This window comes from Diadema setosum, chromosome 16, assembly GCF_964275005.1.
Source record: "Diadema setosum chromosome 16, eeDiaSeto1, whole genome shotgun sequence".
Lineage (NCBI taxonomy): Eukaryota > Metazoa > Echinodermata > Echinoidea > Diadematoida > Diadematidae > Diadema > Diadema setosum.
The window spans coordinates 16412978-16440678 of NC_092700.1; the positions used below are offsets into that span (position 1 = coordinate 16412978).

A 27701-nucleotide genomic window follows, 5' to 3' on the forward strand; every position below is an offset into this window, starting at 1 on the left:
TTTTATTAGACTGCATTTTTAGCCAGATGGTGGCTCTAAAAAGTGTGGTAATGTTTGATAGACATGTCTTTGTCGTTTGTGATGGATAACATTATTCGTTGGAATATTAGATGGAAACATTTATGTAGACCATGCTTCAGTGTTTCATCAGAGGTTCATCTCTAACAAGATTTTTGTTTTTCTATGAACATTTTGATATTTGGATTTGTGAAAGAGATATTTAAGTGGAGAATGTGAGAAGTATTTTGAGAGTCTTTTAATTTATTTATTCAAAGTTATTGGATTGATCCTCACTCTTTTTGTGAAATCCCTGTAAATATTTGTCCTCGGTGTATATTGAACTTGTGCCCAGAATTAGACTTTAGTAACTTAGTACAATTAAGTCCGATCGTGGTTTTGCACAAATTTTTACATGTGTACTTTTCACCTTCTAAATTATTCAGAGCATGTGTAATTGCGTGTAAAATTTATTGTGTGTACATCACTGACTTTGAAGAAGTGTTGAACACTCTTGCACATAATATGGGAATATTGTTTTGTTATATTCCAATTAATGTAATTGTCTGTCTGCTGTGTAATTCTGGTGGATGATTCATAAATTCTCAGCTATCCCATTCCCACCTTTACCTGTGTTACATAAAAAAAGAAAGTGAACGTTTTTAGCTGTGTAAGTTTTTATCCTTTCCGGGTAGTTTCAGTAGTCAGTCATTTGTCTACTCCAAACAATCTCACGCAACTTTCTGGAAACAGAAGCACATTGCTTCAGCCACTGTGTGGACTTTGGAACAGGGATAGAGCTCTTTGAACATGAACAATAGAACTGCATTTCCATCTGCCCTGAACTGTGGGGTGTATATTGTAATGGATATCACACAGTATGTATTTGTATTTGAATGGATTTACATTTCATTCATTTTTATTTATTAATATTTCATTTTGCCTCTTTATTTATTGATTTATTTTTTGTAGGGGGTTGGGATGGGGTTCCCCAAGTCAATTGTCAACCAAGAGGATGCATCTTTGGGCTATACAATCCGTGGGGTCTTTGCAAAACACTTACAGCATATGACCTGTAAATCTATCAGTGACTTCAAACTTTGGTCCTAATCCTAGAATTGACCACTGATTTATGTCTGGTGTATATGCCATACATTTCGTCGGGTCCTCATATTTGCAAATTTTGCAAGCCGCATGCTACTTTCAAATTTAATAACGCGCAAAAATATTAGTTCCGATGCGAACATGAATGTGACACGCAAGCATATTCTGCGTTCATCGCTCTGCTCCACAATCATGAATTTAACCACTCACAAATTTGTTCGGTAGTCGAGGAGAATATTTGCCCGCATTGTCTTCTGTTAGTCCCACATGTATTTAGTCATATGGAAACGTGCATATCATGCTTGGTTGAGGAGAAGGTGCATTCCAGTGTCTTTTGTTTATTCAAACATATCAGTACTTTAGCAGTGGTTGACTGATGAAGTCACGAGCGGAATCTTGGTTTGGAAAAAATTTTGTTGGCATGTCCAAGTAATCAGAAGAAATATAGTTAGACAAATTACCATACATTTTGTGACACGTATTTAGGTAGTATTCATTTGGCTATATAGGCAATGTTTAGGATATTATGAATAGACATGAGTCAACATTCATTTGCATTACATAGTTCCTTTAATGCACAAATCGTAGAGTGAATGGAACACATTTCACAAAATCATGGTCATCGTGCCAAATCATATATTAACAAATCAACAACAACAAAAGATAGAATAACTATTTCACCTCAATGTAACGTGCTAATACCTTTAACACTGGATAAATGTTGCCAGCTGAGTAATGGACAGGCACGATTATTTTGAGTGCCAAATTTGGAGGATTGTTTATGCTGGCGATTTATATGTATTTGCTTTCCTGGTGCCATACAAGTTGAATGCTGCATGGAATCATAACATTTTGGGGCAGGCTTGCAGAACACCTGTGAAATATTGGCAGCACGGGCAGGCTTCATACTAATTACCTTTAATATAGCGGCAGAATATGAAACTATTGTCGAATCGATGTATAATAGCCGCTTGCATGAAACACAAGCCTTTATAGACAGGTGGGCTTTTGCACACATGTTCGACTGAACCAATATACGACCATATCGCGATCATGCACCTATCACTTGAGAACGAATGAACTTTCTTTTCCCCTTCAATTTATGACTTGCTGTCTGAAATTCATTTGAAATATGGTAGGAGTGTATTGATGTAGTGGTCAGGGCTATAGACTTATAAATAACAAGATCATGGGATCAAACCTTGCCTGGGGCATACATCTCGTGACGCACTGTTATATGTACTTTGTCTCCCTCTTCATCCAGCCATAAAACTGGGGTGCCAGGCAGTAATGCTGGGGTAATAATACCAGTGGGACCATTGTTGAGAATGGTACATGCATGAGAGATACTACCCTCAATTAATAAGATTGTATTATTATTACAATGGATGTATTCTTGTTTTGTGTTAGGTGATTTTTTTAAAACATCTTGAAGATATATTTTTCACAGCTGCAAGTGAACGAAATATGAGACAGAGGCATGCTTCATGACATATTATGTGCAAAGTTGAGGGCAGTGAACTATTGTTTATATTTGTTCAAAATTACATGCTGCTATCTAATGATATGTGCAGATGACTTTTTTAGAGACAGAGTGGAGGCATTGTGAAGTGGGTGTTCCAACATTTTATCTTGGGGAAAGGCAATTCATGGTAGAAAGGAAAAAAAATCAAAGTGAACATGAGTCAAAGGTCAGGCTTTAGGTATGAAAGTGTGAGTGGGACTTTTATCTTGAAAAAATGCAAATCATGGCAGGGAGGAAAAATCAAAATGAACAAAATCAGGCTCTTGGTGTGAAAGTATGAGTGGGAGTTGCAACTTTTATCTTGAAGAATTGCTAATCATGGCAGAAAGGAAAAATCTAAATGAAATGGAGTCGAAATTATGCTCTTGATGAAAAAGTGTGAGAAAAACGTCCCTTGTAGTGGGGTTTCAAAGTCATGAAGGCAGCATCAAGATACACAGTGGCGCTATATGACAGTGCACACTGCACTCTCCTGTAAGTGCTTGACTACTGTAGTATGTGGCAGATGACTTTTGACTCACTCATTGAATTGATGGATGTGTTGATGTGAGATTTCCAGCCATCCCTTCCATATGGCAAAGTGCTCTTTGCAAAGAGTATCGTTTGTCATTTCCACAGCTTGTTTGTGTTGTTTTGTGTAAATCTTTGTGTCAAGGATGTGGCGTCAGACTAGACCTATTGTGTACAGCTAAATGTAAATAATCGGTCTTGCAGTTTGTTTGTTTGTTTGTTTGTGTGTTTTTTTCTCTCCATGTATCATCTTGTGGCGTGCCGTGCCGTGTTTCCTGGTAAATTCTTTCAGAGCGGTCACGAGTCAGAAATTGAACACTGAAAATGTTTACGAGAGAGAAATTGTTTACGAGAGAGATTCCTGTGTGCTTCAAGGATAAGGTGTCGTGTCCTGAGTGTAAAGGCAAGCCCAGTGTCAATGACAGAATCCTGTATATGCAGGGATCGGTCAATTGCTGATTCTCAGTCCATTGAGTGCTGCACTTTGTATGTTACACTTTACACCCCGTGCCCTGTACACCAGTGAACATTTCAAATTCAGTTGAGCACTATGTTTTACCCTATATGCGAGAGTCATTACACACAGTGCAAGAATTACTATGATCACATCTTTTATGAAATGAGACCTAAAAGGGTGAGATAACCTAAAAACACACTGATGTGAAAAGGCACACTCGTCTTAATACTTCTGATATATTCCATCGTATATCATTAGTGAGAGAAAGAAAGAAAGAGTTTGAGAAAGATGGAGCGAGAGAATGTCTAAAGTGCTTCACAAATGTTTTCCTCTTGTGGAATTAATAGTATTAACAAATTGATGTTTAGCTTCCAAAAATTTCTATTCTATTCTATTCATCAGAACCATAAAAGGCAAACAATTAATTTTTTGTGATGAAACAGAGATTATCAAATTATCAGTATGATCGGGATGTGATATATGCAGATCAAGGCTTGGGGTTTCTATACAGAGGGAGTTTATGCCCACTATGCATGTCGCATTCTTCCACCTGATATTGCTAAAAATGCAAAGGTCTGGAACACAGGCTAGACAAAATTATGACAAGATTATCTAATTCTTCCACCCAGTGTGGCTGATAATATAAAAGGTCTGGGACACAGGCTAAGACACAGGCTAGACAAACTTATGACAAGTTAGAGTATCTAATTCTTCCACCCAGAGTGGCTAAAAATACAAAGGTCTGGGACAAAGGCTAGACAATCTTATCATAAGAGTATTTAAATATATGTACAACCCTTTATTGAGCTAAGTGTGGATTTTCTCATGTATGAGTAATTCCCAGTTATGCCAGTGTGAGGCGGAGTTTTGTGACACATTTTGTAATATGCATAATAGTTGTGTGTTCCGAGAATGCACTTGAATGTTATTTCATCACAAAGCATTCACTCTTTTTATGTGTTTGTTACAGATAAAATTCAAAGAAAATACCAAGTTGAATGTGTTTAGCCAGACACATTATATAACATGATACTTCTACAGCAGTTTGCCATAGCTTGTCCTTGAAGAGCCCCTACTGAAAGTTCTTCTGTTGGACTGCTAATTGGAATTAATCATATAATTGAGAATGTGTCGACCTTTTATGAAAGTCATGGTTTACCTCAGTTTCTGTGAAATATATATAGTACTTTTTACATTGATAAAGGTTAATATGTACTGAATTGAATTTTTATAGAGCTCTAATTTCTAACACACAGAATATTCGAACTTTTTAGAATATTGTTACTAATACGGGATGATTGCAATGTATGAGAATCAATGCGGTTTTGCAAACCAGCATTATTTTACTTATTTAAGTGAGAGAGCCCATCAAATAATGCTCTATAAATTGACGCAACTCTAATATACTTCTTTTGCTCTTCTCTCCTTTGCAAACAGCTGATTTGGTGCACGGTAACTCGTGCATTTGTAGTCTTAGTAGCTATCTTTGGTTGATTAACCGGACATGTTTAAGTTCTACAGCAATTGCTAGAGAACGAGATATTTCTAATATATAAGACCATGTCTGTGTTTTGTGTTGATGTGTGACAAAGAAGTGCATTTGCCACTTTATTGTTTGTACTCCTTTCCTTCCCTCAGAAAATGTTTCCTTTAACCATTTCTGTGCCAGGGACTTTGGATAGTGTGTATGATACCATGGGTTTATCTGTGTCAGGTGGCACTCAACAGCACACAAAGGGTTCAATGGGAGAAGTAGAAATATCTCATACTTGGATAACTGGTGCTGATAGTGGGGAAAATCACAGCATTTTGATGCAAGTTAATTGGCAGCTACACCAAAAGCCAGCCAAACCATTGCCAGAAAAAAAAAAAAAAATTGCACAATAGAGGGCGATAGTTTCATATCAAACGTGAAGTTTTCTCGCTGGATATGCAATGAGGATGCTCACGGCAGAAAAAAAAAAAATGATTTGGTCATGTGATGTCCACCTGATGTGGCCACGCGTAAAATGTACAACCTCAGCAGGCAGGCTGTTCTTTACATTGTTGTAACTGTACTGTATGTAGGAGATTGTCAAGGCTACTTGTGACTCATCGTCATATTGCCTCCGATATAGTCCCAGAACTGCAGTATTGGTAACTTGACTGGGAGGATGAGCATTTTAAATATTTTGTGTCCAACTTTTAAAGTTTACAGAAAGAGTATTGGATTTAATGAACTTTGCCTGAGCAGGTCGGAGATACTGATGTATGTACTGTCTCTTCACACTCGTAGCACAAAATTTTTACAGATTACCCAAATAATATGACTGTACTTGTTAGTTTTTATCAGTGTTTGTGCATGGCGTAACCTTGATGCTGTATACTCATTGTTGCTTGTAAAAGGCTTTGAACATATGCTTTGGGGTATTATATCATTTTAGCATTTTTTTTTTCTTTCCAGAAATACAGAGTGAACAAGTTCAGCCTGTAGGAATTAAATAACTTTTGACTCTGGCAATATTCAATTTACACAATGCAATTATCAATGCAGGTGTCATCACTCTCATATCATTCTTGTAGAATTCACTTCAAATCAGGCCAGATTTGACACACTCTGTACCCAGAATGTGACTTTGTCTCAAGCTGAGTTGACTGTACATGAATATGTTGAAGAGAAAGTAAATGCTGCATGGAAGAAAGACATGGATAAGGCAGGGCTCGACACTAACGGTGGCCCGGGGCCACCAAAAATGAAAGTCGGGCCACATAATTTCAGAAAAGGGCAAATTTGGTGGCCCACCTGGGGCCACCAAAATTTTTTGAAAAGTGTGTCAATAAATTCGTAACTCTTTGCGCCGGAAATGCATAAATGCATGCAGTGAGTGTGCGACTTATTTAAAAAAAATGGACTTTTATCAATGTTTTTTTTTTTTTTTCGGGCCACCAATTTTTTCTCTCGGGCCACCAAAAATTTGAAATTGATGATTTTGGTGGCCCCATCGGGCCACCGAAAAATAAAGTTAGTGTCGATCCCTGGATAAGGTATGCATGCCATCATACAGAATGAGATTTCTAACGTTCATCATGCTTTGTGGATACAGTGTATATCCATATCTTCCTTTACAAAGATTCTGGTTAATTCATTACTATACTTTGAATTGTGTACATTTTTAAAACACATTTATAATTTTAGAACACAAATACGTGTACCAGTGCCAGGTGATAGTATTTGAACTGTAATGCCTGTCAAGAACTGGACTGAATATCAAGCAACAACATTGATAACAAACTTCCATCTCTATCAACTTCTGAATATACAATGTATCATTATTCGTTGGGATGATGTTCAGTATTCCAAAGGTTCCCTTATCCGAAAATGAAACAAGGTTGCTGATTTGAAAATGAAATACGGTTCATTATTCCAGAAGTCCATTATTCTGAAACACACACATTCCCAATACCTAGATGTTCATCAATCCGAAAAAGAAAAAAAAAGGTGTGTTAGTCCAAACATTTATGGTGGTATTCTGAAAGTTTGTTGCTCCAAAGGATCATAATCCGGAAAATGAAATAACGTTTGTTATTCCAAAGGTTCTTTCATCCAACAATGAAAAGAAAATCTGTATAGACGAACCTGCAGAATTGTGAACCTTATTTCATTTTTGGAGTAACAAACTTATTTCATTTTCAGAATGATGCACCTTGAAATAATGAACTGTAACCATTTTTTTTCTAATGCAGTCGGATATCTCACAACCACACAGCACAAAAAGATTACAATGGCACTGCATTCCAATGAGTGCACAGACATTGGAATGTGTTGTTCAGTAGTTACATGCTGCTTAAATTTAATGAATGCACATCCTTGGAAAAAAGAAAGAAACAACAGTTATTATGTAACTTCCACTCTGTGTTTTTTGGACAAGTAAATCTTGTAGGGAGGCAGTTTTAGTCTTAGTTTAACATATCCATAAGGTTGTGCTGGAAACTCATGCACAAGCACAAAAACACATGAATATCCACTTTGAAAAATGAAAGAGTTCTCTGGGAGACTGATTCAGTTGTGTTGGATTAGGTGGCAAGATTTGGTACATGAAGTACGCACACTGTATCTTGTTTATTTTGAAATAGTTTATGTGTTGAGACTGGAAGTCTATGACATTTAGTAGTTAAGATCATGTTTTCTGGTAAACGAGCCATTAGTCTTGCTTCCAGATGTTTGCACTTTTTATTTCCAGTCATATACCTGGTGCATGATTTTGTATGTGTATTTTGGTCTTTTCTGCTGAGTAGGATGTACCTCAGAGAATGGAAGAGGTAAAAAAAGGTCCTGAAACAAGGCAAAAAGTCAGATGAATTGTGTAGAAAATCCAACTGATATGAAGACTGTCGTACAAAAATGCTAGTGAAGGCTGTGGTATTACTGAAATGCAGAATGATCATTTGGCTGTGATGTCATCTGCACAAATTTCTTTATATGTTAGTGTATTGACAGTCACTAGTGTCAGATTTGTCATAAGGAAGCATTTTTCACAGTTTGTGCTAAACTCACCCCAATGGTATTGCCTTTCATATACAGCATCCAAGATTTTAGTAGTTAAGCATTTCACATAAATTGTTGGTTTTTCCCCTTTCAAAATTGATGCTAATGTCACCATTACAGTCTTTTGTATCCAAAGCTTCACAAGAATGAAATGAGGCGGTGGAAGCCATGTCCAAAAGCCATGATGACCACATTGGGTTACCTTACAGTAAAATGCCAAAATTATAAGCTAATGTACAAACATATGCACAGTCCTGCCACACTCATCATTGGATCAACTTGGATCATCTCTGATCTCTAATAATTTCTGAGCCTTTCTTTTGAGCAACTCGTTATTCACCCCCCAGAAATCTCATGCTAAAAGTCTTGAGTGACTTTCCATGCCAGACCCATTTGTTCCAAGGTCAGTGCAATGCATTGGCAGGAGTAGAAAGAATGAGGTAAGAGTCTGGAGACAAGACTAGGCAGATCAGTTTCCAAGTCTGCCTAACATAGGAGTTAAGATGAACAGTATTGGAGAGGTGTCAGTGCATAAAAGAAAAGAAAAGATTTGTGCATGGTTGGCTAAGATGTACTGACTTCAAAGATGTCAACTTGATCTTATTCTGTGTTTGGATCCATACAATGTATTGTATTTTTGTATGTGTTGATTGATCTTTTCATTCATATCATATGTATACATAGTCAAAAAAGTGCTGTGAAAAAAAAAAATAAAAAACAAACAAATATGGCAATATAGAATAGTACTTGTATATCACTTTGCATTGGAAGAGAGAGACAGAGAATAAAAGTATACATTATTCGTCCACAATGATTTGTCAACTTGTTTCTTGTTACGTGTTGTTTGAAAGTTTGCATGATGATGTAAACAAGGAAAAGTGGTTTACGGTACCACCGTGTGTATGTATAGTCTTTGAAAGGAATGTTGTTTGGCGAAAGAAGACTTTATTCTTGTTTCTGGTGTAGAATATTAGTGACATGTAGAAGCTAGAAAAACACTCAGAAAGTGCAGACCTCTGCCAAACAAGTCACTGATTTTCCACCCACATATGCATGCTAAAAAATTGCCCAATTTCCCAATACATAGTATAGAAGCAGTTTGTTTATAATAAAATCAATGTCTTCAATTTCCAACTGCGTGGTGCCCCACTCACCGAAGCAGAGCACCTGCTTTAGTGCACGTATGCAAACCTCCAGTACGCGCAGCTTGAATCCCAAGTTCACTGTCCATTTATGCCAAAAGATCAAAAATACTAAAATCCATGAAAATTCGCAGATCACTACCAAAATTTCATCATCTGTTCTTTGTGTCATTATCGACTTTTCATGCAAGTTTCATTCAAATCCGTTTACGACTTCTGAGTTATTTTGCAAATAGACAAACGAACAAACGCTGATGAAAACATAACCCCCTTCTGTAGAGGAGGTAAGAATTTGTACACATTGATTATGAGTATTGCCAGCATAGACAGGTGGTAGAGTTAGGTGACATAAACTCCCCCCCCCCCCCCCCCCCACTCTGAAAGAGCAAATCAGGCCTATATCCCCGGCAAACAATGATAAGTGATTTCTCTTTTATAAGTAGTGATGACTTTAAAGGATAAGTTTTAGGTGTTGAAAATATTAAAGTAAAAAGAAATGATTCTTACACACATTGTATTCTTCTGTCAAAAGCAAACAATGGGACCATTGTTAGGAGATGCCACCATTATGTCATCTGATATCCCATACTGTGGTTTGAAACAAAAGTATCCTGCTTTGTGAGAAATTGTCAAAATTCTTGCCAGAATGGTCCAATCAATTGCAAATCCCCAGGTTAGTCGTCAGTCGTGCAATTGGTTACAAATCAACAACTGATTGCAAGTTTGATTTGTTCTGTTGAGTTGAGCTTGCGTTCAAGCACAGATAAGTGCTAGTCTTGCCGTCAGAATTTCAAACAGAGCGCCGCTTTTAGTTGAATTTAGGCATGAATATGTTCAAAATTTGTCATTGATTTGTTGTTAATTGCAACTCGTCTCTTTAGCAGCAATCCTATGTATAGATTTCTGAAACGTTCCATACATCATCTGCGAGTGAAATGAAACTTCTGACATGCTTGTATGAGGTCCTTCTGCCGTTAAAGGGATCGTATAGTTTTGGTTGAGACGTAACTTTAGGTTTCTGAAATCTTTTGTTGAGATAATGAGAAACCTGAGTTGTTTTGATGAAAATTGGTTTTCAAATGGCTGAGATATCCAAAACAGAGGAATCCTAACAAAAGGTAGGACCCACCTTTTATGAAGATTGCTTTGTTTTACTTTGTTTTTGGATGTCTCAGCCATTCTAAAGCTGATTTTCATCTAATAAACTTTGAATTCCTCTTAGATTGTTATGCTCTATATTTAAAGGACAAGTCCACCTTCATTAACATAAGGATTGAGAGAATGTAGTAATATTAGTAGAACACATCAGTGAAAGTTTGAGGAAAATTGGACAATCGATGCAAAAGTTATGAATCTTTAAAATTTTTGTGTTGGAACCGCCGGATGAGGAGACTACTAAGGCTTGTGATGTCATATGAGTACAACAGTATAAAGAAAATGAAAGAAAATTCAACATATTTTCACTTTTTTCGCATAAGAGCACTTGACTTGCCTCTTTCTAAAGGCAATGGGAATAATATTACCCATAACATATGTCAGTAAAGAGTCAAGGGAATGTGTACTTTTTTCAAAAGATGACATTTTGTGAAATTCTCTTTATATTTTCCTTATATTGTTGTACGCATGTGACATCATACACTGCAGTAGTCTTCTCATCCAGCGGTGACTGCACAAAAACTTCAAAAATGCATAACTTTTGAACGGATTGTCCGATTTTCCTCAAACTTTCAATGATGTGTTCTACTGATATTGCTACATTCTCTCAATTCTTATGTTAATGAAGGTGAACTTGTCCTTTAATTATTAGTTTCTATAGGTATCCTGCAAAAAGTTATAGGCCCAATCCTCATCTCCACCAATACTATCCCATCCCTGTAACTCAATACATGTATGTGTCTAACGTTACTGCATGTTCCACGCAGAGCCATAAATAAAGATTTACGACTCTGGTTCCTTGTATACAATCACTCCCTCTCGTGTCTCTATTCACCCTGTATTATAAGGTCTCTTCCACGCTTCCTCTTTCGCTCTTCTTCTTTTTCTTCTTCTTTTTCTTCTTTTCCCGTCTTCCTTTTCCTGTTTCTTCTCCCATTTCACGTTCCTCTCCTCTTCCTCCTTGCTCTACACCTTCTTCTTCGTCATCATAAAAATTCTTCTTCTCCTTTTTCTCCTCCTCCTTCTGCCAATTCACACACTTTCCCTTTGTTCTGTTTCTCTCAACACTTTCTTATTCTCTCTCTCTCTTTTAGCAAGGTTGTATCCTCGCTTATCACTTGAGTTAATGCAGCTATTTTTTGACGTATATCAAGCATGGCGAAGGTGGGATGTATACATACAGGAATACATCCACATAATATCAAATTAAGTTAACACTTTCGCACTCTTCCTTTTTTCTTCACACTGAGTTCTGCTTTTTTCACATTAGATAAGAAAAAAGGTATATGATTGACGCATCCACCTGATATACTATCTCAAATTAAATATTTATTTAAATCTGCATAGTACTGATCAACTCACAATATACAGACCGACATGAAAACTATGATCATAAATATCAATATATATTATAATCAGTGCTTCAATGATGAGGTATTATCAAACCTTTGAGTCTTAAAACGTAAAGAAAGAGAGTGGAAGACGGCGATAAAAAGAGTATACTGAATACTTTCCTACTAAACTGAAGGTACGTAAGAAGCGGTAGTTTCTAAGTCTGAGCACTAAAATCTATTAACCCTTTGAGTGCAATGAGTGCCTATTGGCACTGAAAGAAAAAGAAAACAATAGTGTTGTACATAATTATTTTTTAAAGTCCCTGGCACAAAAAGGTTTAAAGGCACAATTCATTACAGTATATACAATCATTTGGCAACTGATCCCCACATTAGAGTGTTCTGTCCCATTACAGTTTTTTATCAAATTATATCTTCACTATAAATGTGTGCCTATTTGGCTTCACGGTCTACGGGGCTATCATTTACACATAGAAAGATGTAAATTGCAGGGCTGGGGATTCAGATTTCAAATTTTTCAGAGCTAATTAGAAAATACTTGAGAAATATGAAAGAGCATGCAATTCTATGAGGACTTCAAAGTTTATTTGATGAAAATCGGTTTTGAAATGAATGAGATATCCAAACACAAAGTAAAACAAAGTGATCCTAATAAAAGTTGGGTTTCACCTTTTTAAGAACCTTTAATGCATTTTGTTTTGGAATATCTCAGCCATTTTGAAACCAATTTTTATCAGATTAACTTTGAATCCCCCTTTGATTTGTATGCTCTTTCATATCAAATTTTCATAAGGGGTTTCTCATGATCTCACAAAAAGCTGGAAACCTAGAACCCTCATCTCAACCAAAACTACACCATCCCTTTAAAGACTGGGAGTCTTCATGAAAATACTCCATCTTACACAAATTCCAAACTGCACATTGCTATATTTATGTAGCAATCGTTTTCATTAGACTTACCAAACTTACTAGAGTGGCTGTTTCTTATCCTACGCTTTAAAAAAGCTGGTAACAATAATCGGCATGTGGTGAAAAGCGTGAGGTAAATCCAAACGTGGTTTGCAAGGTTACAACTCTCAATGCGTTTGTTTTTGGGTTTTTTTTAATTGAATGCGATTCAACTTCCACCTAGGGATTTGAACAACTGCTTAAACCTATCCCAGAATTCACTACTTCATTCAAACCTGTGTTCTGTATCTTCAAAAAACGAACATAATCCCATAAGTAAATCTTTGGTGTGCAAAGACCACTACAACGGGGCGTGGAATGAGCAAGAAGATTAAAATAGAAAGACGTACGTAATTTTCATGCTATGGAAAGTAATAAAAAAGCAAGCAAAATATTAAACAAACGGCTACAATTATGTCAAATGAAAATACGGCAAACCACAAAGAAAAGAAAACATAAAATTACTCAATACAAAGACGGTCAGCGCATTCCTCAGCCTCTTGCTAACTTGGCAAATTCGAGCTTGAAGAAAGTTTTATAATGAAATGAGCTACTTCAAAAGTTCTGGCGAATTCAGGCTAATTTTCACCGCCTTATTGAATACACAACGTGCACCCTGTATCACTGGCTGGTAACGAATACATTGCACTATATGATATAATCACGATCAAATACTCTATTTTATACGGACAACTTTTTTTTTTGGCCATTTTCAGTCTTCATCATCTCAACCTGCAATGTATTCAAATTCATGAAATTCTTCCGTCGAGATGTTTTCATCGCAACTGATTGACAAATTGCCCTACATCGACGTAAATAAGCACTGAATTGATCAGTGTTTAAGTAGTAGCCATGATAAAAAAATCATGGGCGTACATACTCGAGCAGGATTCGAACCTACGACCTCCTGATCACCGGACAGGCGTCATCAATTCTTCCTCGATGCTGATATTTCAGTATTCATCGTGCTCGCTGTCGTATAACGTCCGTGATGTTGACTAATCTTTATTTGGATTCGCAAAACAGATTTATCTTAGAATAAAAAGCATACTAAGGTTCTACTACTTAATCACTTTAATGATATAATCGTTATAAACATTGTCATAATCATTTTGTTTTTGAATTTATTACTTTTATAATCGATTATCTTTAATATCATTGCTATTCTTATTCTCATCACAAAAATCAAATTGTTCTTATTTTTATCATCGTTATCATTGTTATCATTGTGATAAGCATTTTGATAATGAAACAATGACGAAGAAACCTGATAGTATATAACCAGCTTATCTATAGTCAGGCAATATAATTCACTTGTGTACAAAGAATGACAATTAACCATTTTTACCCTGTATCAAGGGCCCGGGTCAAGGGCCTGAGTGAAAAGGACATAGGTTATCTGATTTCAGCGGGCGCTCTTTTGATATTAACGAGCGAACGCTAAGACGACGCCTCCTAGCTCCGTCCTACCACATGGAAATGGCTGTCCCTTGCGTGCGCCGAATACCACTTTTTGCCTAATAGCGTTGTCTTAGCGTTCGCGTCGCAGATCTAAAAGCTTGCTATCATACCAGCTTGATGAGTACTTATATTTTTTATTCAGTAATGATTTTTTTTTTTTTACAAACTTTTAAAAAACACATCATTGATAACGGCGACTCAAAGTAAACACTAGATAAAGTTCTGCATTAATTCGATTTAGCGTGAATACATTCGAGAAAAATCCAAATGGCCCTGAAGATTGCACTTGCAGGAGAATTAATAAAACGCAGAGGAAAACCGTTTGAAATGTGGCTAAACAACATAATTAGATTTCTCAGGAAAGACGAAGGCCAAGGCAGACGGTAGTGAGGTTGAATTTGAACTTGAGTTTGGCTATATACTTTTCGCAACCATAAAGGAACTGTAAAATCAAGCAATTGTAGTATAGACCCCTTAAATCCCTCTCCGCCGGACTAGAGCCAATCATCATGATAAAGTCCCTTGAAAAGGGTAATATCGCTCCTTTACCACCGGGCTCAAAGCGGGAATCTCAAGATCGAGAGTTTATGCTTCCAGTATCCAGTCGAGCTTCCAGGTGTTACGTAATTCAGAACCATAGGGGGATTGACAAAGTAGGCATATTTCACACACTCGGTGACAACAATAATCATTAAGTAGGAAGATATCACAGACTACCAGATTATGTCCATGGAGGAAACCTTCCTACAGCTTTGTGTCGTCTCCCGTCTGGTTGACATAGAGACTGTTCTGGTCCGTGACCTTATCGTCTGCTTTCTCCCCGTTCTCGACCTCATCCACTTTATTCCCGCCGCCATTTCGCTGATCTTCAGTTATTACCGGCTTGTAGAAGCAGGCGCATAAGGTGAGAAACACGAGAGAACCGCAGCGAAGGGACAGAGCAAGGATGAGCGAAGTGCGACTGAAGGCGGCGTTGTCGTACTGCCAACACTGACTTCCCCCGCTGTCGTCCCGTTCCCAGAGGATACAGGTTCGGTCAATCAGTGTGCCAAATACGACTGGACTTGGTACCGTTCCTGGAACAACAAAGATTTATAAAATCCGTGGATTTATTATCATTATCTTGCTTTCATAGATTATGATTTACTAAAAATCGACAAGCGATCACAAAAATATTCGTCTCTGTGGTTTCATGGCTCAACCCTTTCTTCTTAGTGTTAGTGTGAGTGAGCAAAATTAAAAAGAAAACAAAAACAAAAGCACACACCCAAAAAAGTCATAAGTTTAAGTATTATCAAAATGTAAGATGTTCACACACTGACAGAGCGTTACTAGCTCACCGAACGTGTGAGGGAAATGACGAGTATCACGTTTATAACTTATCAAAAATACAATGGCTGTTCATCATGCGCATCGAAATAATTCAAATCCATGTATTGGTTTCGTTTTTCTACAGTTTGCTGAAATTATAGCTCAGCAAATGCGATCTCAAAGATACAGAGGGTGACAGCTGTGATGATGAAAATCTGAAAACGGCGTATCTCGCTGGAGGAAACGTCACCGCGGCTACCGCTACTATCAGTCACCACAACTCGGCTACTCGAAATATCAAAAAATTGGCGCGCGCTATCGCCAAGAAGGTGACTCTAGATGACTCTAGGGCGACGTCCGAGACGTCTCCAAACAAGGTGATCACGCATTTGCCTAGGAATCGCAGAGACATAGCGGGAAGTCTCCGACAGTCGCAGGGACTTCTCCGAGGCGTCTTCTCAGTTGCGGAGACGTCTCCGCGACGTCTCTATTCGATTTATCGTCGCCGGGAATATAGATCGATATGGGTTTCCGCAAGGTTGCTGAGACGTCTTGGAGACGTCGTGGACAAAATTAGTCACCGCGACGTGCATGGCATTAAAGGAGACGTCGCGGAGACGTCTCCGAGACCAGCTTGAAACTGGAAAAAGTCTCGGGGGGCAAAAGAATAAAAAATCGAACGTGTTCGATTCTCCCGCGACTCCCCGGAGACACCGCTAGTCTCCAGGAGGCGTCTCCGCAACAAGCACGACTCTCGAGTCGCCACCAGGTCGCCGTCTATAGGCTTCAAGACCCGCTGTAAGCTTATCTTCTGCTCTCCGCATTAATAATCTCTTTCTTTCATCAAGCCATGTCCTTGGATTGTTAAACAAAATTACAATGTATTCATTATACAACAATGAATTCAGAGCCAGAGTGTTTTGTTCAAAGTTCATCGTGTTACTGCCTGGAAAGCAGGAGACGGCAGGTCCGAATCCCACTTGTATAGTTTTTTTGTTTTGTTTTGTTTTGTTTTTTTTTGGGGGGGGGGTTGGGGTTTCGGTATAGTTGTTGAATAAGTAGATCAGCAGCTCTACAGTAAATGACATTTGATGAAAATCGATCATAGCACATCTTCTCCCCACTGTATGAATATTCTCTCATTTTGTCAGTGAAAAGAAAGGTATAATACACTCATTGTAAATGATGACGATGGCAACAAACTTACCAAATGCCCTGAATAGGACTGACTGAAAACCGAGTGCAAATGATCGCTGTTCATGAGACACAATTCTGCAAGGTTAAAGTGAAGATACAAAAAACATCGTTTAAAATGGGATGAACAAGGGATATTAGAACGCTAGTTACATGACGTCGTGTATTTTGAAATGATCTAAGATGGACCATTATCAGATTATTTAGATACTATTTATTTTCTACAAAATTAATTACTTTTTTTTTTACTTCTGTGTTTTGTAACATATGATTTTCTTGGCATCATAGGAATAGGAAACAAAACCGTGCGGAGTGAGGCTGATGTTTCACTTTCAACGGCAGACATCCCAACCTGGGCATTATGAACGAAGTCTGCCCATTTCCATTGAATTCCATTTCACTGGGTAAATCATGAGGGGTATCGCCAGTACGTGCGATGGCAGACCATTTACTACATAATAGGCCTACGTGTAATTCATTTTTATTACCCGTATTTGATACATATGAACAATAATAGTTTCCTTTACGTTTTCTTTGCTTCCGTTCTGTTCTTTATCGCATCCTTGACTTGTTTGCTGAAGAAGGGGGCCACCGGACTATAAGGATGATATTTTGCTATTATGTTTTCCTATAAACATGCATGTCAATTAAGTTTTAATTCCTTACGAGAATGATTAAGGGATTATGATACATACATTCATTCATACATATTATTATGCATACATATCCATCGAGGGATCCAGGGGGAGCGCACCGGGCGCCCCCTTAATTTTTTGCTAAAACAAAAGAAATAAAAAGAAAAAATGGGGGGGGGGGTGCGTGCGCCCCCTTTACTTTTGTAAATGCGCCCCCGGCCCCTCTTTTTTGCGAATTCCTGGTTCCGCCCCTGTACATGCATAGGCCTACAAACCTAAATACGTACGTATGATAAGCGTCTGTCGAAAATTACAATAGTACGTGCTGTGCACTATTAATTCACAGTTTACTCGCACCCCTATCAAAACAAGAATGGAAATGATGTAGGGATGAATGACGTATGAAGTGTCTGGTACTAATTCTTCTACCTCATTGTTGCCATGGTAACTGGAACCGTTGCCATGAGAGTAAGCATCAGGAGGACAAAGAAGGCGACAATGAAGACGATCTGGAAGTCGCAAGAGTGGGAGCACTTTCCCATGACAGCCGATGATACGTCACCAATGGATTCCGGCTCGATACAGGCGCAGTCCGCGTATGTCTAAGAAGCAATATCGAAGGAAAGCCAATTTGTATGGATTCTTAGACTCCTCTGCACTTTCCTTTTTTCCTCTTTTTTTTTTTTTTTTTTTGCAAACCGTCTATAAGACGTGCGATAGCATAATTCGTTAATAAACTTCTGCCTGCGTGTTGCAAAATTAACCGAGGTTTGAAAACTTATCAGCCTGAGGAGGAAAAGTATATTTTGTGAAAGGTACAATTCTTCAATAATTACAATGAGCAAACGAGGACAGCTTCCAGTGGTAATTGCGCATGCGCAGATCTTTCAAATATTGACCGATTTACATCATTGTGTCATATCTTATCTATATAATAACTGACAAAAATAGAATACACAAATAATCGGATAGCGCCTCTTCCAGGAACGGCTACGCCCAATGTTTGATATTACTGTTTCTTTCGTTACGGTCATAAATATTGTTGATGTCGTAGCTGATGGCTGCCTCTGATTCAGCACCCTTGTCATTTGGGGTGGTGTTAGAAATCGCTTTTCTCACAGGGTAGTAATTTTGCACAATCCTTGGTGGTATAGGGTTTACTGTTCGATCATTGTATTTGCACCCATGTTGTCAGGTTGGAACAATTAGTTTAGACAGTTTAGAGTTAAAGGCATAGTTTACCATTTGCAGATGAAACAAAAACCCAGCATTAGTGCTTTAAACTAGTTCTAAAATGCGAGTTAGGGATAGAAACAACCACTGTAAAAAAATGAATCCGTATAATCGATGTTAAGTACTGTTAAATACACAAAATGTGAACAATAGTTATAATAAGAATACTTCCAGATTAAACCGTCTACAGTTACGGTTTATTGAGAAAAATACTGATATCTCCATATATCTTAGGCTTTATTGCAAAAATTTTATATGGTAGGTCGTTTTGTGATACAACAGACCTACACATATGCATCAAATGTGATATCTTGAACATTTTTAAAATCACTGCTCCCAAAGGTAAACTGGACCTTTAAACGATGATGACTGAGACGGCCTAGTAAGTGAAACAGTGTATGGAATGGAAATGAGCTCTGCTAGCAGGTTCGGAACATTTCTTGGAGATTTTTCACGCATACATCAACATTGTATTTGTGATTACCATAAGAGATGCTGTCGTGTTGATGGTAAGGCAGCCCGCGTGACAGGGCGTGTAGTAGAGGATACCGTCATTGCCGCAGACGGGATCAAACGCTGATCCGCAGCTGCAGTTGGCGTTGCACGCAGAGTCTAGCATCGGTTCGTCACCGTTGAACACCAGCGAACTGCACATGGAGAGAAAAAGAGTTTCACTGCTATCAGTCTGCATGAAAAAAAAAAAAAAAAAAAACATCTGACTGCGACACAGCAATAATACGATTTACATCACAATAGCTGTTGACTGACCAAACATTGCGTGCGAGGGAGTCTAAAGGGCATATACACACTGGAGGAGGCGTGGCCTCGACTGATCAGTCGCCCCGACTCGTCACGTGTTACTCGATACACCAAAATATGACTTGCGCTCTCATCAAGAAAGTGACTCCAGGACAACCGGGCCGACTCCGAGATGTCTCCGAACAAGGTTTGCATTGTTATTTTGGAGAGATATGAAAATAAAGGAAAATTCAAATTGAAATTAAAGGTGAAAACCTATTCGCCTGGAAAACCTAGTCTGTGACAGTAGCGGCGATTTCTCCGAGAAGTCGCCGTGACCCTCTGATAGGTTGCAGAGAGATCTCTGACGAATCTTGACTCCGCGATGTGGCCGCAGGAAAAAGAACACCATATTACCTCTTTTGCCAATCCTGAGCCTTATCCACTGTTCACTTCAATAGGAACCTAACACGTCATTTCTTCTTTTTTTTTTTTACAGCGGGTATGTGTACGCCGTTTTGATTATGTATTCAAATTCTATGCATGATTAATTTTGTTCACAAACAATTGCTTTATGTGGGTATCTATCATTGGCATAGAGACTAGGTGGCGACATGGAGGCGACTCGAGTCTCGCTGGTCGCGGAGTGGACGCGTGGCGAAGATGGCTCCTGTTGAGATTATCCTGTTCTCCGGGAAGTCACCAAAGAATCGCACGTGTACGATTATCATTGAGCTCTTTTTTTTTTCGTGGAGATATTTTCCAATCTCCAGCTGGTCATGCAGACGTCTCCGCGAAGTCTCCTATAGTCGCGGTAAAGAAGGGGAGACTAACTTCGACCTCGAGGTCTCCTAGACGTCTCTTCGCGACATTAAGGAGACCCATTGGCGACCTACCGGATATGTCTCCGCGACGTCTCCGCGACTGAGAGGACGTCTCGGAGATGTTGCGGCGACGCGTAGCGACGTTGCGGTGACTTCTCCGCAACTTCCCCCGGAGTCGTCTCGTTGGTGAGAGTGCAAGCCATTTTTTTTTTTTTTTTTTGGGGGGGGGGGGGTTGGGGAATGGATCTTTCTAGTCGCACTAGTTGCGGCGACGTCTGATCCAGCGAGATACATATATAAAGCCCTTTATAAAATTAATTGGAAGGAGGAGGAGAATTGAATGGTTCGTTACTAGGCTGCAGGAAAAGAAACATCAGTGAATTTTAGAATTCAGTAACGGCGTATTGGTAGAAATGACTTGCCTGTTACCGTATGGGACCGTGACACCCGCCATTTTGGGATTATCACATGAAATCAGGAAGGACGGAATGGTACAGGCCGAGATGAAGAGACATAGCAACGACAAGTTAATCATTCCCCGGAAGTGCAGCTTGGCCTTTGACACGACGACCCCGCCAACAACCGTCCCGACTAGGCCTGCTGGTATGATGATGTAACCTACAACACCCCCGGGTGCGGGGGGGGGGGGAGAAAATGTGTTTTATATACTTTGTTACGTTCTTTTTCATAGAGTATCAAACTGTATCTTTTCATCATGTTCATGTTTGTTTGACAGTGCAGGTATTAATCGTAGCAAATCGGAGCAAAGCAAATTGATATTGCACTCATCAACATTTCTCCTCTAACATTATAGTAACAGGTTCTTTAGAAATACCCCAAGAAATGGAATGCTGTCATAATTATTGCTCCAATTGGCCAGAACCTGAAAATCTACGACTCTTTACACATAAGAGCCATCCACGTACCTGTCTTTCACTGTTTTACTATTTATCTCCACTGCCCTAAATCATATTTAGCCCGCGAAATTTACGGCTGTCGTATCTTCCAGCTATATGTTTATTTGACGACAGTCTTCTACATTCACATTCCCAATACATGTACCATGATTCAGTCAGATGATTTGTTTCGCTATCCTGCGTAGCTCCCAATCGACGTGTTTTCTTATTCTTTTCTTCAATCTGTAACAGCCCACTGTACGAGTAGATATGAATTCTGTCCGTATGTACACACTGTATGCCGTACTGCGTTGAAAAAAAAAGTGTCTGTATTTCATTTGTATATTCAATGCTGAAAATTCCGAATAAATTCAATTGAATTGAATTGAATTGACTTGAATTGAATTGAATTGAATTGAATTGAATTGAATTGAATTGAATTGAATTGAATTGATTTGAATTGAATTGAACTGAATTGAAAATTTCAGCCGCAACTGTCACTATGTGGTGACGAGACGCCGGCAGCGGGTAACTCACCTGCAAGGAGGGCAGCATCGCTGGCCGTCATGCTGAACTGGGTCTCCAGGTACTTGGGGCCGAAGGTAGCGAAACTGGTCAGAAGGAACCACTCGGTGATGGAGGTGAGACTGAGGAACATGAAGGGCGGGTTCTTCACCAGGCACCAGACGGCTCGGGGAAAGTCCCGCGCTCTGTTCTTGAAGCCGGACTTACCCTGGAAGACTGCTCCTTTCTGCGCTTCAGTTACCCGCGCAGCGTCGTGCTTCTTCCGACCTATATGATACACATACCGTACATCAAAGGTCTTCAAGCTATGTTAAATCCCTGATAACGATATCACGATATCAAAGGAAAACTTATACAGTGCATACTACGCTCATAACTGTATTTTAATCTAATCTGAACAGATATTCAATCAAAAATATCGATCGTCTTTCTCATCAGATCTCTTGTACAAAATGTGTGTAGTTTTATTCGAAATGGTACGTTCCGGAAGTGTATTTAAGCGACTTGCAATAAGTATTGTGCAGAAGTCTTTTAGAATGTAAAAACTGTGCTCTGAATTTGGCGCTTTTCTGTGTTGCCAATCTGAAGAGCCAGCAGTGTATAAAGCTTCGTGCGTCAAGTGCTTACTACTGATATCTACTACTCATCTCTCTAGCAGTGAGCAGCGATCAGTGGTATCTATGATTATACAGACGTCTTTGAGAATGTCAGAATAATTGTGCTCTGAATTTTGCGCTTTTCCGGGTTGCCAACTTGAAGAGTGGTAATAGTAATCAATCTAAGCTCACCTGGTAATTCTCGAGGGAAGGCCATGAGGGGGAAGGAAACGAGGAAGGCAATGGAGGCAGTGATGAGGAACCCGATCCACCACGCCCCGATCCACAGCGGGCTCTCAGAGTCTATCCCAAGCCTGTTTGGTAGCAGGGAGTGGAAGAGGGGGAGGGGGAGGCGAGGGAGTGGAGGGGGACAAAAAGAGAAGAATCGGGACATGAAATGAGAAAAAAAAAGAAAGAAATGCAGGCAGACATATATAAACATGATGACCAGAGAGGTATATAAAGATTGCGGAAATGATGAGACAGAGAGAAAAGACTAGAAGATGACACTTCATTTTGGTCAGTTGCTCTATAACGCTCAGCTGGCGATCAACATGTACCAGTGATCATAATGTCGTCTCTTCTCTCGATATTCTGAAATCTTTTGCACAATCATTGTCTCATTGTCATTCATCCTTTTCCAACTATAGAGTACTTTGTGCTTATTTTTCCCGGCTTAGGAATTGTTTTGTCAGGCACGGTACCTTTTTGAGAACTTTGCTATGTGTCTGCGTTTCTGTCTACATCCAAAAAGTGTTATCAAAAGCACATAACGATCCATGACTATCATTGTCTCACACTTACGTTGCGACATCGACGTCGACGTCCGTGTAGATCTCGAGGATGACGCCGCCCAGGAGATAGCCACAGGCTGGACCAAAGAGTGACGAGGCCTGGAATATACCTGTAAACGTACATACACACCATTCAGGATCAGCCATCTTGTTCATACGTTTCTATTATTGTCGACAGGTCAATGTCAAAGCTGCAGTCTGCGTTGGCCTTTTCTTTTGCAATGTCCGCAGAGTTGTTTAGTTACCAGTACTTCATCAGTGATGTTCGTCTCTATTTAACCTTACTGATAAGAAGGTAGCTTTTGTTTTAGACCATACAGTCTGTAGGATATCCACAGATTTCTCAATCTTTTGTTGTTTATAATCACTTTGAAAGTGGTGCATAGAATAATATTTTACTCTCATTTCAGTGTATTGTATGATGATGACAATAACGATAAAAAATGATAATGATAGTGGAACTAAAAAGAATACTAGTAATAACGATAGCAATAATAATAAGAGCAATCATAACAACAAAATTCATAATAATGATAATAGTGACATAAATTGAAACTCGTGGTATATAAATAGTGACAATCTTTTATGCGTTGAAAATATAATTTTCATCACTAGTATCAGTAGTAGTATAGTAGTACTAGTAGCAACAGTGGCAAGCCCCAATTGTAATCGCACTAATCGTAATAGAAATCATAAATAATCTATAACAGTAGCTGTTTATGGTATTACTAACAACTAACCTTACGAGTTATCCCCAATTTGTATCTAAATAAATGATCCATGTTGATCCAAGAAGGGAATTAAAGCTCCCTGTTTGCTCAAAATTACAAGCATTTTACGTTTTAGTATTCCCTATTTTATGTTTCTCTTTCACAAGTGGATTTCGTTTTAATGGTTGGCAATATTTGTTTGTTTGTTTTGTTATCTTTATATTATCTTACCAACAAAGATGGACGCCCTGCTTGGTGGCGTGTTTTCGTCAATGTAGGCATAGCCGAGCGTGTAGAGTCCAGAGGCGCTGATCCCGTGTATCAACTGGCCAACGATGAAGACGATGAGATATCTGTTTAGACCGGAATCGAGATCGGAGCTACCGCCGACGTCGGATGCGTTCAGGCTACAAGTTGGTTCGTCGATCGTCTGGGGTATGAATTGTCAGCAATAAAAAAAAAAAAAAAGAGAATATATCGGAACTGAGATGGCCTCGCGCAGTTTGTGAAGTTTGAACTCATCAGGGAAATCTGAATCATTGCTAGCATGGAAATCTTCCAATTTTCAGGAGAGTCGAAACGGTATTGTGCTGAATGAAGTAATTTTAGATCATTTATCTTGTCACTAGCGTCAGGGACTAGAGTCTATTAATATTACTCAAGTGATTCACCGGGTGCACTAAAAGCAACTAACTGCGTCCGCGTGTGGGTTGTCTGGACACTATAGTACTACTCGAGTATAGGACTTATAATGCGTTTTAAGTTTCAAAATGCCGACAGTCATCTGTGACGTCATCGCCAATGGCTAGCTAACACAAAATTCGGAATTGACTGATGTCTTATAGCTTTGTTATAGATTTAACTATATAGACTTCCTTCCCACGAGGAAAAAAAAAGAGAATATAGATGTCGCATCGGTCGTGGTTGATACAATACGTCATGGCCTTGATGGTATGGTAGGCTACAAAGCGATACAATCAGACAATATTGTAGGAGGAAACTTGTATATGTGGTAGATGGCAGTATAAGTTGGAGAGCGATAGCAACGACGGCTTCCCTTGCTTTCGAACAGAAGCTATTGCTATCGCATGGGAAAGCGAAACCATAGATCCATGGAAAACTAAAGCGATAAAAGAAGTAGTAACAGCAGTCATACAGACGACTTGAGAAAGGCATGAGAGTTATCGCAGTTCACTGCTATATAGTTTTAAAAGATGAAGAAGAACTGTAGATTAAAGGAAAGGCTTACGGAGAACTGATAGTTATCTGTAGCGAAGTGCGGCACGGTGAAAATGATGGACCCCAATGAAAAGAACAGAGCACCGACACCAAGCCAGACGGGTTTGTGGGCCTTCTCGCCGACGTACGTGACGAACACGACAACGATTAGGACGCCGAAGTCGTAGCAGCTCGAGATGAATCCGCTCTGCACACTGGGGATATTGAATCGGCGTTCGAGCGTGGTCGTGACGACGTACACCAGCCCGTTGACTGTCATCCCCTGTATGAACCCGAAGATGGACACGAACACGAGAAATCCGACCGCGTTGTTGCAGCACTGCGATAAAAAAAAAAAGTATAAAAGATGATGATGGTGATGCTAAAGATAATGATGATAATAATGGTGATGATGATTATGATGACGATAATAATAATAACGATAATGATAAAATAATAAAACATATTAATGTAACAATAACAATAATAAATATAACAGTAATAGTGATTAACATCGTTGGACATTGTCAGATATCACTAATGCATAATTATCATAACAGCACTTTACTTACTTAGTGTGGTTCCATTATGGGAGAATGGAACAAAGTTAAAGAGATTTGGACTTACTAGCCAACGTTGTGCCCATTAAAACTACGTTTCGATTTCTGTTTGAAGCAAAGTCCTGCATAGAATATCGCATTCATCAAACGACTTACTTGTATTCTTAATGGACCCTTCGATATTCATTTTTAACATAGCAGATAGAAGCCTTAAGAGAAAAGGGGGACATAGTAGTCAAAGTCGCGTCGTCTGAATCTTGAAGTGACAATTGCATTGCATTTGAGACTACTGTAGTTGTGTACAAGAGAAAATGGAATCGCGTTGGCTTATGACATTGCATATTTGACTTTGGCACGACATAAACTTCTTTGCAATAATCATGAAATTTCACAGAAATAGTCGCCGAGTAATGTTAGGTTAGGAAACGCTTAAAACCAATTGAAGACAACGATGAATAGTCAATCTATTTCAGAATAATGTATGATATTTACCTCAGTTTACCCTAATAAAAAAGACGAATATTAAAGGTTACGATACTAAAACGATGAAAATGATTGAAAAAGGTCAGATAGATAATCATCTATTAACTGTATGGTAACCATGTTCACTGCCCTCATTCCTTTAAACCGATACCTGCAAACATCTTGGTCTGAAAGGGCCCCAGCCGCAAGTGATATCCTCCTCTGCAACCGAGTCTGCCTTCTCGATTGCTATCTTTTTGTCGGCTGTCGGTGTCGAGTTGTTCACTTGGCTGGGGTGTACAACTCCTACTGGTCGACTTTTGTTGGGTGCCTCCTTGGCCGCTTCGCTATCGTCGAAGGCTGGGTTGGTAATGCCATTTATATTGCCCGACATGTCTCTTCATAGACTGACGTCACTCTAGTGATTTAGATGTTGGTCGGATCAAACCCTGGAGGAGGAGAACAACAAAAATAGCGACTTTATTCTTTGTGAAAATAAATTAAAGATATTCCGTCCCACATGAATCTTGCAGAAGAATATGCAAAATCAACGAATGACTAAAAACTGTTGTCTGGTGGGGGAAAATCTGTTTCTTCTAAGGAACACAACCTTCCAATTTCTTGACTTGCATCGCTTCGAAGCTGTCATTTTCAGAGAGAGTTAATTGAATACTGATCATATTACCCTCCAAGATGATGTTAGCTTTTGCATTTGTATTCTGTGCTGTATGTGTATGATCTAGACTCTCTTCTTTAGTTGCAAACGTTACAAAAAATGGTAAGCTTGGAAACGAATTGAGAATTGTCAGGTTTAGGAGCAGAAATTTCAGGGTCCATTGTGTACGTCGTTTAGAACATACAGCATTAATCTGTCTAGATACTTTATTCACGGATGGGGGAGGGGCGATTTTGCATGAAGCTGAAAAGCAAAAAAACGAACGACTTCATAACCTCGTGTTACTTCTCTCCAATGTTTAGGTTTAAAGCATGGTGCACGTAACAGAAGTGTTTCGCGTTAAAACGGTGACCTCACCAGGCCAATTCCAAATAAAAAGGAGAAAGGACATAAACGTCTGTACAAAAGTTTAGTCATGGCTGCTGCGTCACACAAAACTTCTTGGAAACAATACTCATTGTGCGGTCAACCGATACGCTATCAAGCGCTGCGGTCCATTGTAACGTTGACTCCCCTTAACTTCAAAGTCAAGGTTGATCAGCACCATTAACAAAAATAATCTCCTGATCAGCAAAACTGCCATGATGTCACAGCGTGTCACAACCAGAGAACTTGAGAAAAAAAATCTATGCGATGGTAACAACGTAGATTGCTCCCTATCCAAATTGGGAAGAAATGGATTCCTCACCGGCAGAGTGATTTTCATCAGTGTCGGGTAAAAATGTAAGGGGTAAGAAGACACAAGAAACAGGACACGAATATCAGTGTAAATTGTTCATAATGTCATCCCCTATATCAATTACTATTTAGTTTTTATTCTAGGAGCCCTTAATCATGCGTCAGCACTGTAGGGTATAAGCCCTGTACAATACCAGGGCCCTGTTTCATAAAGCTGTTCGTAAAGTTACGAACAACTTACGAGCGAGTGGTGATCAGATCTTGTGCTGAATTATTGAAATTCTGATAGGTATAGCACATAAGAACTGATCACCAGTCGCTCGTAAGTTGTTCGTAAGTTCACGAACAGCTTTATGAAACAGGGCCCAGGCATGTATATTTTGCTTATGAATATCTATGTGACAGTTTTATCTCCGCTAGACCCGATATAAATCAGGGCCTATTATATACTTCATCATGTTGCTACTGCGGT

General features: G+C 39.0%; 1 protein-coding gene and 1 long non-coding RNA gene across 2 annotated transcripts; one reads left to right on the forward strand and one right to left on the reverse strand.

The window, feature by feature from the left end:
* Window positions 1–5204: 5204 nt before the first annotated feature.
* LOC140239519 (uncharacterized) lies at window positions 5205–8929 on the forward strand. Its single transcript, XR_011901991.1, has 2 exons — window positions 5205–6286; window positions 6618–8929. It is a non-coding gene; the product is annotated as an uncharacterized lncRNA (long non-coding RNA).
* Window positions 8930–14923: 5994 nt separating this feature from the next.
* Window positions 14924–26269, reverse strand: LOC140239627 (solute carrier organic anion transporter family member 4A1-like). The gene is made up of 11 exons (XM_072319459.1): window positions 26048–26269; window positions 24885–25193; window positions 23867–24065; window positions 22936–23035; window positions 22324–22445; window positions 21548–21802; window positions 20537–20732; window positions 19037–19199; window positions 17749–17921; window positions 16698–16762; window positions 14924–15255 (listed from the first exon to the last, which is right to left on the reverse strand). Exons 1-11 carry the CDS (start codon window positions 26267–26269, stop codon window positions 14924–14926), a joined length of 2136 nt encoding a protein of 711 aa, XP_072175560.1.
* Between the last annotated feature and the right edge of the window lie 1432 nt (window positions 26270–27701).